This window comes from Thalassophryne amazonica, chromosome 5 (assembly GCF_902500255.1).
Source record: "Thalassophryne amazonica chromosome 5, fThaAma1.1, whole genome shotgun sequence".
NCBI lineage: Eukaryota > Metazoa > Chordata > Actinopteri > Batrachoidiformes > Batrachoididae > Thalassophryne > Thalassophryne amazonica.
The window spans coordinates 76,905,149-76,921,950 of record NC_047107.1 but is presented as its reverse complement, the minus strand read 5'-3'; the positions used below and the strand labels follow the sequence as shown (position 1 = coordinate 76,921,950).

Genomic DNA, 16,802 nt, shown 5'->3' with positions numbered 1-16,802 from the left:
GTTTTGCCAACTGCTGGAGAGCTGTGATTTTTGTAACAAAACATTTAACTCAACCTGGTATGAACAGAACTGTGATATGTGCAGATTGTTTATAGTTTTAAAAATTCCCATACATTTAAATCATTTTATTATTTTGTTTCTACCACGGTTTAAAATTATTGCATCACATTTAGAGCTAAGGATCAGTGGACCTTTTTCACTCTTCTGATCATCTGATGTATTTATTTTGTTGGACCAATTTCATTTGGTTGGCAACGTCATTACCTTGTCATTGACTTTGGAATACTTTGTGTCATTCCCTTTGAACCATTTGGTTTTACAAGTCCTTTGGCATCTTACTGATAAGATGAGAAATGTAGCTTTGCAGTTCAGTGGAGGGGGTTTTGTACTTAGATAATCTATGCTGTGTGCAACTTGGTGAAGGATAAATGGCCGCCTTGTTCTTTTTTTGTGACTTCCCTTTCTGCTCTCTGCTTCTTTGGATTCTCAGTCTTCACCCTCGACTCAATAACCTTTAAGGCTGACTTCAAGTGCTGAGGGAGCACGGAGAGAAAAGGAGACAAAAGATGTAGAGAGGCCGACATTAGGCTGGCAGAGGGGATGATTATATTTAGGTTTAAGTTAAAAATTTAAGCTAAAAATCAAAGTACAGATTAAAAAAATGTTGACGTATATGTAAAAGCAGGGTACATTCTGCCTCTAGATCTGATATGTGTTGGAGTCATTACAGTGCTTTCACAATAAAACTGTCCTCATGTTACACAGCTCGGTGCTATAGCACAATCTCCAAGTTGCCGTTGTGTCAAGTCACAATGGCTAATTAAAGAAAGTGTCAATCATATAGTGAATACAGTGCCCCAGGAGTAGAATGTCCTTTTGGGAGAGTTCCCTGCGTTGTCAATTAATATTTGCCAGACTATTCAGAATCAGCTTTTTATTGGAATCGTAAACTCTTGAGATTGAGATTTTGTCTGACAAAACTAACATAAACTTGTAAATCCAAAAATTTGCTGTAGTTTCTAAAACAGGTTTTGTACACGTCTTATGAATTTCTCTAATTTTTCTTGTGTAAATGTGATTGAATAATTTTTTTGTTCCAAAAAAGATTAGAATTTTGAGCTAGTGTAATGTACTCATGTTTGAAAACCCATTACAGACATGCAGTGTTGATGTACATTGGTTGTAGCCTTTATAATGTCTGCTTAGCCATCTTCAAACAGTAAAGTGTTTGCATACAGAGAGGTGAGAGATAAAAAGGAAAAAACAAACTAAGTGTCTCGGGAAGATGCTCTTTCAACTGGGGTTGGCAAACCTGTTTGAGCCGGAACCCCCACCCCCCCACCCCCAAAATTTGAATGATGCCAATTGGGTTTTCGGATTTAAGATAGATTGTTTTTTATGTGGCTCAACCCACTTCCTGAAGGCAAATGTGTCCAGAATTTGGCTAGTTTGAGGATCATGATGTCAAACTTTCTCACGACATCCATGCACCCATCGCGTTCTGTCTTCTGTGGCAGCATTCAGTGCGACTGCAGCGGTGAGGACAGCAGACAATGTTCTTTCTCTGCGGCATCCTCTCTCCAAAGAAATCTACAGCGTGCGTTCCCTTTCATGTGTCATGCACATCCAGATCCACCCACACACACACATCCACACTTGCATGTCCAGATCTCTGTGAAAGCCACGATCAGCATAAAGTTATTTCAAAATACGGTGAATGAAATTACTTGGTACAACTTTCCTTTGATTTACAGTGAGTATTGTTTCTTCAGGGACAAGTGGACCCAACCCATGCCAGTAAAATACCCACCTCACCCAACAACAGACTTTATGGATCTCCTCGCTGTCATCATTGTGATTATAGTTTTTCCTTTAATTTATAGCTCATCTGTGTATTTACTCTTAAATCCATCTTTAACCCACAGTGCTGAAATTCATACATGCAATTTGACATGTTCATGAAGACTTTAGTTTTCTGTGTATCCCTCATGAGTCCCTTCGTTGTTTGTTTCAGAAAGTTGCTTGACATTTCTTTATTTAAGCCTTTAATTTCAATGTAAAGTGAGCTTTTTTTTCCTCCTCTTAATGATTGAAGAGTTTGAGGAATCACCAGAGAGGGTGAACCTTTTCATACATATTGCCGAAATGTGGCACAAAAGGCAAAGAAACCATCAATACCTGTATTGGCGAATACAGTGGAAGTTGGTGGAAATGTTCTTCTTCCCTATTGCTCTCTAATCCATTATAAGCAGTTACTAGACGTGGTGGTGATGCAGAATGGTCCATCCATCATCACTTAATACCCATGCTGCTGGGGTGACACGTCTCCTTTTCTTCTGGGCTTCTCCTTATGCTGTTTTTCTCTTCTGCTCATCGAACACCACACACAACATTTTTGTCACATTTTTGGGAGGCTCCCTAATATTTCAATTTTTTTTTAAAGAGGTGCTAACTGCAGCTTGTTGAGATTGATAAAATGAGATAAGATAATCCTTTATTAGTCCCACAACTGGGGAATTTATGATGCTACAGCAGTAAAGGGATAGTCACAGAACTGTGCAAAGTATGCAAAAAAAAGGTAAAAGAAAATAAATACTAAAAACACACAGATGTCGTTCTGTGCAGAATAACAATATATACTGTACCATAGAATGCACTATTTACAAGCAAGGAAAAAAAAATGTTTCAGAATTTTCCACGCATGTTCAAATGATGATGTGCATGAGTGTTATTGTACAAGAATGTGTAGTATTATTGCACACGGGAAACAGACAAATTACTATAATGATATTAGTGATTTGAGTAACCTGAGTGGTCTAATGGGAACATTTCTGGTTGTGGAGTCCTGACAGCAGCAGGAAGGAAGGATCAGCAATATCGCTCCTTCATGCATTTGGGGTGGAGCAGCCTGTCATGACAGGAGCTTTGCAGTGCGGACAAGGTGTCACTCATGGGGTGGGAGGCGTTCTCCAGCAGGGATGACAGCTTAGTCAAGGATGTTGCCAAGGATGTAATATTTCTGAAATTTTAAGGGGCCTTTCACACCGAGCACGCAAACGCAGTGCATATCGCTCAAAAGCTCAGCTTGCACGATCCTCCGCTCAGAGCGCGCTTCACGTCGAACTCACCACAGTCAAAGTTCATCTCAGTTCAACTTTCACTGCTGCATGCTGTGATGTAGCTTCGCACATCCAATAGAAACAAGGCATCAGGACAAAACACGGAAGACAAAAGAGTGCAGAAATATGTGTCAGAGGAGCATCAGAAATGCTAATTTATACGCAGTTTTCTAAATAAAATCCTTACAATTGTTTTTTTTTTTACTTTAAGATTAATTTCCTATTATTGTACATTTTGAAGTTAAATGTTTCTTGCATTAGAAAAGTTCTAATTAAAATAGTTTTACGTAAAAAAGATTCTTTAGAAAACTTTTCTGTTCATCTGTAAATTAAAACCATAACTTATCTGTTGTTATTTCATATTAGATGATTTCGTGATTAACATGCTAATGATCCTTGGACCTTTATTGTTAGACAAATAAAATAGCATGAACAGTAATGTGTACATTTTTCTGGTACATTCATTCATTCATTCATATCTGCATTTCAACCAGGAAAAAAAAGGCATCATAAAAAATGCAAATATTTATTATAAACACAACAGGATATGATGTAACAATGACTGCAGTGTGTCTGTTAATGATTAATGTATGTTTTCTAGTCACATTTCATTTACTCTTGATAGTTGTCAGCACATGTAGTTGTGTGACATAAACCTCATGATGAAATATTTTTTTAATTTAGTCATTTCAACCTTTATTTACGTCCTCATTGACTATTTGGTTGCTTTTAAAGGACATGTCGCACCAAAATCATAATTTAGATTTAGGCTGTTAGTGGCCATCCAGTGATCCACTAGGATTACTTCATACACTTTCCTTGACCGGTTTCAGTGTATACGAGGTTTTTATTTTTTGCAAAAACTATATGGATTTGAATCACGTGTGATTGCATCAGCCAAGCTTGAACCTTCGTGCGCATGCGTGAGTTTTTTCACGCCTGTCGGTTGCGTCATTCGCCTGTGAGCAGGCTTTGTGTGAGCACTGGTCCACCCCTCTCATCGTTTTTTTATTGCGAATAAATGTCTGAACGATTTGGAGCTTTGCTGCATCAATTTTTTTCCAGAAACTGTGAGAGACCTCTAGGTGGACACCGTTCAGAAAATTAATATGGCTTTCAGGGACGATTTTATGGGGATTACACAGATTAAGGATTGATTCAGATGGTTTAAAGACCACCCACAACTGCTGAGAGTGCGCCGCGCTCCGAGCGCCGATCAACAGGCTCCAACCCCGCTGGAACAACCAGATCATTTCCAACGTGAAGGCTTTGTTGATCCGGGACGTCATCTGACTTTCACAAAAAGGCAGAAGGCGTGGACATCAGCACTTTTTCGGCACATTCCACTGTTACAGGAGTTTTTTTCATGGAAAGAAAAGCGGAGGGACGCGCCACGGAGCCGTTCATTACACGGCACAAAACCACCTCCGTGTTGGTCTCACAGGACGGCTTTCAGGTGGATTTCAGACGGCTGTCGGTTGCTTTTCAGTCGTGTGATTATCCGAGAAATTGAGCATGAGCTGGACATGCCCCAACATGTCCTGTGAGGCTTCATCACGGCGTTGCTTTGCACCATGCGGCTCCACCGCGACGCATGGAACTCCGCTACTCTTTCCATGACAAAAGCTCCTGTAACAGTGGAATGTGCCGTTCATTTCTAAATTGGACGCTGTCTTGATCCAGTATGTCGTCTGACTAGCACAGGAATTGTGAAAAGACGTGGACATCAGCACTTTTTTGGCAGATTGAGACAGACGTGTGGAGGAGTTCCGCGCGTCGCGATGGAGCCGCATGGCGCAAAGCAACGCCGTGATGAAGCCTCACAGGACATGTTGGGGCATGTCCAGCTCGTGCTCGATTTCTCTGATAATCACACAACTGAAAAGCAACCGACAGCTGTCTGAAATCCACCTGAAAGCCGTCCTGTGAGACCAACACGGAGGTGGTTTTGTGCCGTGTAATGAACGGCTCCGTGGCGCGTCCCTCCGCTTTTCTTTCCATGAAAAAAACTCCTGTAACAGTGGAATGTGCCGAAAAAGTGCTGATGTCCACGCCTTCTGCTTTTTTGTGAAAGTCAGATGACGTCCCGGATCAACAAAGCCTTCACGTTGGAAATGATCTGGTTGTTCCAGCGAGGTTGGAGCCTGTCGATCGGCGCTCGGAGCAGGGTGCGCTATCAGCAGTTGTGGGCCGTCTTTAAACCGTCTGGATCACTCCATAATCTGTGTAATCCCCATAAAATCGTCCCTGAAAGCCATATTAATTTTCCGAACGGTGTCCACCTGGAGGTCTCTCACAGTTTCTGAAAAAAACTTGATGCAGCAAAGCTCCAAATCTTTCATTTATTCGCAATAAAAAAACGACGAGAGGGGTGGACCAGTGCTCACACAAAGCCTGCTCACAGACGAATGACGCAACCGACAAGCGTGAAAAAACTCATGCATGCGCACGAAGGTTCAAGCTTGGCTGATGCAATCACATGTGATTCAAATCCATATGGTTTTTGCAAAAAATAAAAAGGTCCGATACTTTTTGGACAGACCTCGTACAGCATTCGCAACAAACAGCTATGGAGACTTCCAAAAACAAAGTACTCATGAGTACATGAGTGTTTCCCACAGCGGTGACGTAGCTTTTAGAAATGTCCCAGTGCATGCTTGAATGGAAGGTATCTGCTAACATTAAGAACTGAGCCACAGATTAATTCCAAAGTTTACATAAGTGTGATGCTGTGTTATGATGACTTATTTTTAAGTGGTTCATTTTGATGCAGTTATGGTAAAAGCAGCAGCTGTGAGAAGATTTAGTAAGCCTGCACGGCCATTAGTCATACACACATCCTTTTAAAATCAAAACAAAACAAAAAAGTGTTGTATTTAACTGTTAAAAGCCTAAAAATACATCTATGTATTTGCAGCCTGTCTATCTATGCAGCCTGTGAAATACAACATCATGGAGACATTAAATGTCCACGTTCACAGCAGCAGTAAAACAGCTAAGATTTGTGCATTAAAAGTGTGCTGCACCGCACACACACACATCAAGATCCAAATTCCCACAGTCTCTCTCAAAGTAAAATAAAAATGAACCCTATCGGCTCCACTGAAGAAAACAATACAAAAGACGAAAAAACTGAACATACTACTCACCCAGTATGAAAAGATTTCCAAATGTAAAGTCCACACCATCAAAGAAGCCCCATGCACGTTCTCCAGTCAGAGAACAGTGCAAGTCCACTGTAAGTCCTCACACGGATCACCAGCCAGAGAACATGTCCAGGTCCAGGAATCAGCTGGAGAAGAGGTTCACACAGCTGCAGCGCCTCTGTGTGATCAGAACAGCTGATGGGCGTGTGTGTACTCAGAACAGGGAATCGAACCTCAACTCAGAAATCCAGAAACAGAACAGAAACAACAGGTCGGTCTCTTTCTCTCTCTCTCTGTCACGCTCTCCCTCACTCCCTCACTCTTTCTCCCTGTCTGTCGCTCTGTCTCTCACTCTGTCTCTCTCTCACTCTGTCACGCTCTTCCTCTCTCTCTCTCTCTCTCTCTCTCTCTCTCTGTGTCTGATCAAACAATAAGTGCTGTGACTTTAAAATTAAAGCGCCGTCGATGCATGTCAGTGCGATCATCAGACGACCTGATCGATCAGATCTGATCAAATCAGCGGACCTGATCGGAGCAACCGGAGCTTTAAAAGTTTAGAGTCACAGCGCTTCATTCACAGCAGCCTTTACCACAGCCAGACTCAGCAGCATCTGTACACAATGAAAATGATCCACCAAGACAAAAAATAATAAAAATAATAATTTTAAATGATTCTGTTTCTGATGTGTACCACACCGTGCAGTAGAGAACAGAGCACAATTCCACAGAGGCAGAAAATATAAGCTTTGGCTACATACGTGGCAGTAATGAAACTAAAAACCTTATGATACAGTTCGCTGTTTTCCAAGTACACTGATGTGTTCTCCACAGCCGACAGGAGGGAACTGGGTTTAAATAGCGGCAAGGTACACGCGATTGTGTGCACACATTAAAAAATGAACACACGCAGCAGCAAAGCAGATAGACGAACACAGAAAAAGGCTGAGTACGCGCGCATTTCGGGTGTATTTAAATGAAACACAACACTGCAATATGCAGCTCTACGAATACGCCAGTGTGAAAGGGGCTTAAACAGTTTGAAGGTGACACCAAAATGAAATCAGTGAGAATCCCAACATTGTCCTGGTACAAGATCTACGAGGACAAGTTATCATAGGATTGTTGTCATCATAACTGTAATCATATTTTAAAAGCATTTCATTTGTCTTGAGCTTTACTTTCCAAGACTGAACCATTTAAATGATAATGAGTGGGAACTTTGGCATACTGATGTTAATCTTCTCTCTTCTCCTTTCTAGGTTAGTGACAGATCAGTGCAGGCAGTTGCAGAGCATTGCCCAGAGTTGCAGTTTGTTGGCTTCATGGGATGCCCTGTGACCTCCCAAGGAGTCATTCATCTTACTGGGGTAAGTTTCACACACACAGATTTCTGTCGTTAATAAAATAAATGTGAATATCAGTTATAGTGTGACTCAGTTTTTCCCTCCCCCCCCCCCCCTGTAATCCTGTTACGTGCAGTAGTGTTCAGAATAATAGTAGTGCTATGTGACTAAAAAGATTAATCCAGGTTTTGAGTATATTTCTTATTGTTACATGGGAAACAAGGTACCAGTAGATTCAGTAGATTCTCACAAATCCAACAAGACAAAGCATTCATGATATGCACACTCTTAAGGCTATGAAATTGGGCTATTAGTAACACACAGTCACATAGCACTACTATTATTCTGAACACTACTGTAGGTGTTTTCTGAATGTTACTGAAGTCAGATATGGTCTCCAGGGAGAATAAACTCAAAACCTGGCAGTGTGTTTTATCTCAGAGTTAGTTTTAAAGTTACTTTGTTTTAACTTTTAAATCTCATGAAAGCCTAATGAGATGTATCCTAATAATACGCTGGTGTTCAGACTACACCCTGCTGTTTGGGTATTACCATGTTAATGAGCAGGGCTCTGTGGTTAAAGATGTTTCATGCTGTATAAATATGGGCTCACATGCACTCATTGGGCTGTTACTTGTATTGACTTCATGAGGAAATACCAAATTTTTTCTTATAATTTCTTTCCTTTTCTCAACAGAAAAATCTATCTAGTATAAAGGAGGGGTTGACATAAATATTTAAACCCCGCAATGACACAGTCCACACTTTTATTTCATATTTATTTTTTCACATTGTTCCCATTTATGCTGGGGAATTTCTGTAATGATTCTCAGTAAAACTCATGATGTACCTTCAAACCACTCCAACTCACCTGCTTTGAGGCCAATATCACCATCATCCACAAAGGTGCTTCTATGCACAGGGAGTCGGGTAGTTAGATAAGGAAAGGTTCATGCCACTTCTCCTGTTAAACTGCTACTGGAATTTGGCTGATATACGTAGACCAGCAGGTAGTCTCGGTGGTGGAAGACACCGTGGCTGATTTGAGTTCCTTTTCAAAATTAGGCAGTTTTAACACCATAGCTGTTTGTTGCAGGTCCAACATTGGTGAGATTTGTTTGCACAGATCTGAAAAGGGGAGTCAAACTATGGGGCAGAATAAACCAACTTCATTGCGACCCTTTAGTGAAAGTAGCCTAATTTTGTCGCAGTCCAATAGTGGCACATTTCCCTTTTGTTAAGAAGACAGACTGCAACATCCAGATGATCAACTAGTGTTAAAGTATTATGGTTCATCTGCAGATTGTGGGACATGTCATGGATACTTTAAGTATGAAGGGTTTTTCTTTTGTTTGACATAATAAAGTGTTAATAAATAAACAAAAAGAATAATGTTAAAAAATGTTTCTGTGTAGGCTCTCAGTTGTCCAGGTGGTTTCCATAGTAGAGAAGCTTGAATCTTCGACTGGACTGGGTTGCTTGATGCGAGGACGTTTCACTTCAAATCACAGAAGCTTCCTCAGCTAAAATTCTTGCTGTGGTGGTCTGACTTCTGTCTTGACTCTTGTACAGAGGAATAATCAAGAAGTCACAAAAGTTGGAGTTTTAAACCTAAACGGTCCCCTCCTACCGAGAGGCAGACTGCTATAGGCCAGTGACTAAACAATAGTTCTAATTAGTACCTATTGTGCTCTAGTTAGCACCCTCCTAATGACAGGGCAGCTGTCCCTCCTAATCATCTGATCATGTGAGGATGCCAGAAACAACCATTTAGCCTTCTTGGACTGTGATGTTACGATTGGAGAGAACAGGCAGCTCCAGACAGGGGTTTACAGAAAACCAACTCACACTGACCAATATCTGCTCTTTGGCTCAAACTACCCCCTTGAACACAAGCTCGGGGTGATCAGGACGCTTCAACACAGAGCCCTACAGGTGCCCACAACTGCAGAGGGAAGGGCTAAAGAACAACAACTTGTCCGGAAAGCCCTCACAGTATGTGGGTACCCACAATGGTCCCTGGACAAAGTGCAGAAGTCCCAGAGAACAAAGAGACCAGATAGACAGGAGACGGAGACAAGAAGAGTGTCTCTCCCTTATTTAGCAGGAGTAGGGGAAAAACTACAGACGATCTTCAGACAGCACAAAATCCCAGTTTACTTTAAACCGGTTAACACCCTGAGACAGAAATTAGTTCACCCTAAGGACAGGATCCCTAGTTACAAACAGAGCAATGCAGTGTATTCTATCAGATGTCAGAAAAACTATAACGAACACTACATAGGTGAGACTAAGCAACCTTTACACAAAAGGCTATACCAGCACCGCAGAGAGGGCGCCAGTGGACCTCAGTCTGCAGTTCATCTCCACCTTAAAGACACTAACCACACGTTTGAGGACAAGGAAGTTAAAATATTAGCCAGAGAGAAGAAATGGTTTGAGAGAGGGGTCAAGGAGGCATTCTTTGTGAAACGTTTGAAACCCAGCCTTAACCGGGGAGGGGGTCTGAGACACGCTTTATCCCCTGTTTACAATGGGGTACTCGGGTCAAAGCAGTTTCAGTCTTTTGTTCATGGTAATGAGTCATTCACATCATCAGCAGAGTCATCAAGGGAGCCATCAGGAGAGGGTCCGTCCCATCATTAGGAGGGACAGCTGCCCTGTCATTAGGAGGGTGCTAACTAGAGCACAATACTTATTAGAGCTATTGTTTAGTCACTGGCCTATAGCAGTCTGCCTCACGGTAGGAGGGGTCTGGTTAGGTTTAAAACTCCAGCTTTTGTGACTTCTTGATTATTCTTCTCTACAAGAGTCAAGACAGAAGTCAGACCACCACAGCAAGAATTTTAGCTGAGGAAGCTTCTGCGATTTGAAGCGAAACGTCCTTGCGTCAAGCAACCCAGTCCAGTTGAAAATTCAAGCTTCTCTACTATGTTAAAAAATGTTAAAAGAATAAACAAAATACCTTTTTGTTTCTTCCTCTTTTTGTCTCTTGTTTAATTGGGAAATGCTATAGTTGTAGCATGGATTGCTATTCTCATATTAAAGTTTTCTAAAATGTAAGAACAGTATAATACTATAAGTAGAGAAACTCATCTCAGAACCTGAAAGAGCACTCAGAGCGTATCTACCTTTGTCGGGGTAATAATGTCCAAGTATTATTATGCTATCAACTGACAGTAGAGTACTTTTAAACTTGGGTCTATAGATCGATGGCACTAATGTCACAGATTTTCCAGGATGCTTTCTGGTTGGCCATTGTTATGGTCTTGTCAGACAGTTGTTTATTTGTTGTTACCTTGGAAACAAGTGTAAATGAGGTTTATTTGTGACTTAATTGGCTTATCCCATAAACAAGGATCTGAAAAACAGTCCAAGGATTTTTCACTTGTAGCTGTGGTCACAACCTTTGGAAGAGCAGGATGAATAGAACAGAATAGAGCCTTTATTGTTATTATACATAAAATCAAATTTGTCTGCATTTAACCCATCCTAATTACAGTTAGACAGCAACCAACCACTAGGAACAGTGGGCAGCCACAATCTGGCACCCGGGGACCAACTCCAGATGTAGAGACGCTACCTTGGTTAGGGGCAGAGAAAGGAGCAGACCCTGAATAAACATGTTTTTTGGTTGTGGGAGGAAACCGGAGTGTCCGGTGGAAACCCACGCAGGCACGGGGAGAACATTCAAACTCCACATAGAAAGGCCGGGAAGTGATCCCACGACCTTCTTGCTGTGAGGCACCAGTGCTAACCACTCATCCACCGTGCTGCCGGCGTGAACAATCAGACAGCAAAAATGATGGCTGGCTAAGTTGTCTAGATTAGACAATATAATATTAAATATTCCTAATAAATATTCCAAGTGTGGAGAACAGTGTTTATATTACTGATATTTACATTTGTCAAGCTGTTTTCTTGTTTTGTGTCTACAAAATCGTTCTTATTCCTGCCAGTGTCGCAGTGGACTGTTGTAGTATGAGCCTCTCAGCCTCTTCTGGAGTCACTGGGTTGAGTCACATTTAATAATCATAATGCAATCATCATGTTTGTTTATCTGTGTAAATATGGTTGGTGCTTCTATTTTATTGGCAGCCTATTGCATTTGTGATGAAAAGACTTGCCAGTGGAGGTTTGTGCAGGTCTTTCTGTAGCCTTAGCCGGCTATGCAGCACCACGTTTGCTTCCCCTCACGCCTACATAACTTTGTGGACGGGGCTGTAATCCAAGTTGGCTATTTGGCTATCCGAGTAGCTCTGCTGGAGTTTTGTAGACGGAAGTGTCAATATTAAACATAAATGTGTGAATGTCAGCTGTATGTTTAACTGATGGCGACCACTTGCTCACATTGTCCTCATAACTGAACGTCTTTGAGCAGGGATCTATTTTCCACATGCAGTGCCCTCTACACATATTGGAACACTTGGTATTTCACACATTTTAATTTATGTATGTCATTTCAAATACAAAAAAAAAAATCTAAACAAAAAAACCCCCACAAAAAATAAAAAATTCTAAAATTGTCTTCCTTAAACCCAAACTGAAAGCAAATCTCTATTATTTAATATAAATGAATTAAAAATCTAAAAGCCAAGATGATGGGTTGCATAAGTAATAGAATGCTTTAGTAATAAGAAAATTTTAAAGAAAATCATCTATACCTCTTCAACGCACCGGGTGCAGACAACCACAGAGGGACTTCTTTTCAATTGCTACGTTTCTTCAGCCTCAACAAGGAACTAAAGTATTTTCAGACGCCGTTTTGTAAAATCAGGATGATTTATGTGGATAAGTTTTCGTCAGGCTGTGATGATGACTCCAACTGAAATGAGCAGGTAAGATAAGACTTTATATTTACGCCGTGTGTGAATGGTTTTAATATTTAACACAGTCTAAACTGTTTGCATAAGGACTGCAGCTTTCAGTTGTTGTGTCAATCAGTGGACATATTTTGATTTATGAGTAACTTGCAAGATACGTGTGTCAACAATCGCATAACTTACCTACAACTTATACCCGTCATATGCTGGAATGTGTTAAATATTGTGCATGCCCAAACTTTTTCAGTGATCTCCCCGTATTATGACATATACCAGCATCCTTCAACATGCTCCTAACTTGTACAAAACTTACCCATAACTTATTAGACGTACGCCAGCGTATTCATCTTATTTTTCATACGTTGGCATACGCAGGCTGAATCATCGAGGTGTGACAGGCTTATAAGGAAGATAACTTTAGAAATTTGAATTTTTTGTATTTGAAATGGCATAAACAAATTAAAATGTGTGAAATACCAAGTGTTCCAACACTTTTGGAGGGCACTGTAATTGTACTTTTTCTTATTATGCTATGAAAGTTAGAAGTCAGAACAGCAGGCTTGTGACCAGAGAATCTTCCGTTCCCAATCAGACAGGAAGATCAGTAAGGTGGCCTTGAGCAATCTCTGTACAGTTGATTGCCTTGAATGGCAGCACCCTGACATAGGTGAGTGAATGTGGGAACATGAAGAGTCATTGTAAAACTCTCCAGAAGATGGAAAATTTGCTGTAAAAGTCTGTCCAATTACCATTAATGTGCACAGACAGCCAATTTTCTGATTTAACAATGGTTTGTGGAAATGGTACACAAACATTTGAGCTTCATTTCAAGGTGAAAATATTTTTTTACTCCCTCCTTTGTATGTGTGCAGATATGAGAGTGCACACGTGTGTGTGTGTACGCGCGCATGTGTGGGGTGTGCCCAATTTGTATGCCTGCACCCATGTGTGCTTGTGTAATACAATTCGATTTGTGTCTGATGTACTTGGGTGTGAATGTACACTTGTGGGACCGGGACCATGTGCACCCATTCCTCCTCAAATGCAATTACAGTTGTGTTAATAGGACTGAGACACCCGATGCTACGCTGCATTATTAGATTAAACAGCAGATTAATTTGTGCTCACGGTTTTGGCCCCCTATCATCTCTGCAGCCTCCACTGACCTTGGCCATGGTGTTGTAGACAGACAGTAATGAAGCCAGCCAGTCATAACAGCATTAGCATACCTGGAAGTGGACACACACACAAACGCGCGTGCCTGCGTGCTCTGGGACACCTCATTATTATTTATTACAGTATTAACCAAGGTGAAGTTTAAGGAGTTTGAATGAGGAAATTCAGAATTTTGAAACCTTAAAGGTGCAGTTTTGTCTGAACACAGTTTGTGTGTGTGTCCACCTACAGGTATGTTTAGAATACAGTGGTCCCTCGTTTATCGTGGGAGTTACGTTCTAAAAATAACCCGCGATATGCGAAATCTGTGAAGTAGTCAGCGCTGTTTTTTGCAATTATTATAGATGTTTTAAGGCTGTAAGACCCCTCACTACACACTTTATACACGTTTCTCAAACAGGCATTAACATTTTCTTACTTTGCTCTCCTGTCTAAACACTCTTTTTTCTTCTGGGCGAGAAGATTATAAACACACACGCAGAACTCTCCCTTCGCTCACTGCCTCCGGAGGTACGGATGCGGGACCCACAAAGAATCCAAGTCCTCTCTCGGTGGCCATGGAGCTCTGCGGCTGTGGTCAGCATCCGCATCAAAACAGCGAGCGTAGTCTCTGGACCTGTTGCCAGATTTGGCCCAGTTCCACACAGCAGACAGGAGGGCGGTGTGAGTGGCCCGCTGCTGCATTTATCTAGCCCACAGAAAGCGCATCGGAGGCAGTGAGAGCAATTGCGGTGATGCCGACCAGTGCCGCGACCGGCCCGCCTGATAAGGACACAGAACACAATGCGCTGTTAAAAAAAAAAAAAAAAAAAGCATGCAAAATTGCACAAAGAAAAATCTGCGAAACTGCGAGGCCGCGAAATGTGAACCGCGTTATAGCAAGGGACCACCGTTTTTGTCTGTGAAAAATTCCAAGAATATTGATATTTACACTTTTTTTTTCTTTCTTTTGTGCAGATTTTGAGTTTAGTCATAGCTGTGTTTGTCAGCCTTTTGTTATGAATCATCTCCGCTAACCTAAATGCCCTAACTCCCCTCGTTGTCTCTCTGTTCCTTCTTCCCTAATCTCTCAGTTATTATCTCGTTTATCAGTTGATTCCTCCTCTCATTCATTCCCACTCGGTGCCATCCAGTGTCGATTGAAAATCATATTCTGGCGTTTAGAATCGTTGCATTTCTGATGACTCTGTGGACCTGCATGCGATCCAGCGCTGCGGTCCTTCTCTCTTGTTCGATTATTGCACTCTCTCCCATTGCCTTTCTCCCTTGCTCACTCTCTCATTCTGTCTCTCATCATTTTTCCAGCACCCAGCCAATAGGAAGGGGGGGGACCAAAGCAAATTTATTACTTTTCTTAACTTCTCTCATATTCAGATTGATAGTCCTTTTTTAATATAGTCTTCTCACAAATTGGGTATGAGGAAATCATTTGAGATCAGTTTTTTTCAAATGAAGTGAGCTCATAATTGTATTAGGCCACCCATGGTGCAGAGTTTGATGTAGATTATCCATAGTCACTGTAAAATGATAGCATTTATATTCTAATTCTCTTACTGTGTTTTAAACAGGAGATTTTCTCTCTCTTATTTGCAACAATCCTCGATATTTATATGTCCTCTTTGATAAATTAGCATCTTGTTGGTTACTAAAAGTATGATTGTAAAGCCTGTTAATCGAAATTTGTTTCCCAGTTGGGATTGAAACACCTTCCACAGTATTTTAGCTCTTAACTTCAAACACAGTTAAATGAAACACACATGACTCATCTGAGCCTCGGTGTTTCTGTGCTAGGAAGAAGTTCTCACTGCACAGTTGATGTCCATAAAGGAATTATTAATGTGGTTCATCACACAATAGGTTAGGTAATCTCTGGGATTATGTGCAGGTACCGTGCGTCGCTGCATTGACAACACAATGGAACTGATTTGGATGCTGGATGGTAGCCACCCAGGCAGACAACTGGTCCATCTCCACCTTTCAAATGTAACTGTCTCTCTCTGCCACAGTGAGATGAAACAAGAGTATCCCCTTTGCCTTTCTCATTTGCTGGGGTCCTCAGCACTGAGGCACCTGCATGCTGGATCATGCCGAGAGACAAGTGTTAATGCTGTGCCTCATCTTACTCTCCCTAAGTGACTGTTTGTTTTACATAAAGACATTCCAGTGGTACCCAAGGATTTATCAAAGAGGCCTAGTAGTAAAGGCATCCAGTTGCTTTAGGTCACTGGATAGTGTACAGGTCTCACAACCATGCATTCAGTCAGGAAGCCCTGGAATGCTAAAGACTTGGACCTTCATTCTCTGGCAATAGTATCAGCATCACAAAACACTTCTGTTCAATGAATGGCCAAGGATCCAGAGACAGGAGCCAGGACAAGTGAATCTCTCTTTGACCACATATAGATACATGTCTGATGGCCATGACCACGAACTCATTGAAAGCCTGGATCTTAAGGTGAACTGACATTGATTCACGCACTAGTACGACCTGTGTCGTGCAAGAAAGTAAACTCTTCTTTAACGGGTGCAGACTGAACGTGAGAGCGGAGCTGGCGCATGCAATTGCGCAAAGAGAATTTTGAAATATTTAAAAAATCCTTCACGCATAAATGTCGCCCTACATGATGCGATCTGCTCGCCAACACGACGTGCAGCTTGTCAGGTGGAGTAAAGACGTGAACAGTGCAAGTGGTTGCATCAGCGGGTTGCATCAGAGTGCAGCTCGTCTGAATGATTATAACAAGATGTTAAATCTATCATAAACATAATTTAACAGCTGCAGACAAGAAGGAAAGAACATGCAACTGTTTTACCAAGCCATGACAATGTAAACATGACAAATAATGACCTTTTTAGATGGCTCCAAATGCTTTCTCCAGCTCATTCAGCACCCACGCTAATGGCACTGCTGAAGTGGTCCTCTGTGATTCAGGAAGCGATTAGAGCCATTTTCTACAGACAACTTGCAGAGGAAATGATTACTCCCCTACGAAAGAATTATTTTATATACGCAGTGTCCAGCACAGACCACGTGGCAGGTGATTTAACAAGGCATGGTGTCCAGCTGGGATCAGAGTGCGTGGGATCATCACGATGACGTGCATGCAGCTAGTGTCAGTGCACCTCTTGTCTTAATACAGAACATTTGCAAACTCAGACACATAACTTCATCCTCAACTTCTCAAGTGCTGCAAT

The 16,802-nt window shown here is 41.5% G+C and overlaps 1 protein-coding gene across 1 annotated transcript in view; it reads left to right on the top strand.

Annotated features, from left to right (window-relative positions):
* fbxl17 (F-box and leucine-rich repeat protein 17) overlaps positions 1 to 16,802 on the top strand; it is a 762,124-nt gene that overhangs the window by 255,537 nt on the left and 489,785 nt on the right. Inside the window, exon 7 of the mRNA XM_034170559.1 lies at positions 7,525 to 7,632. Within this exon, the coding sequence (XP_034026450.1) occupies positions 7,525 to 7,632 (108 nt within the window). The remainder of the gene's footprint in view (positions 1 to 7,524; positions 7,633 to 16,802) is intronic.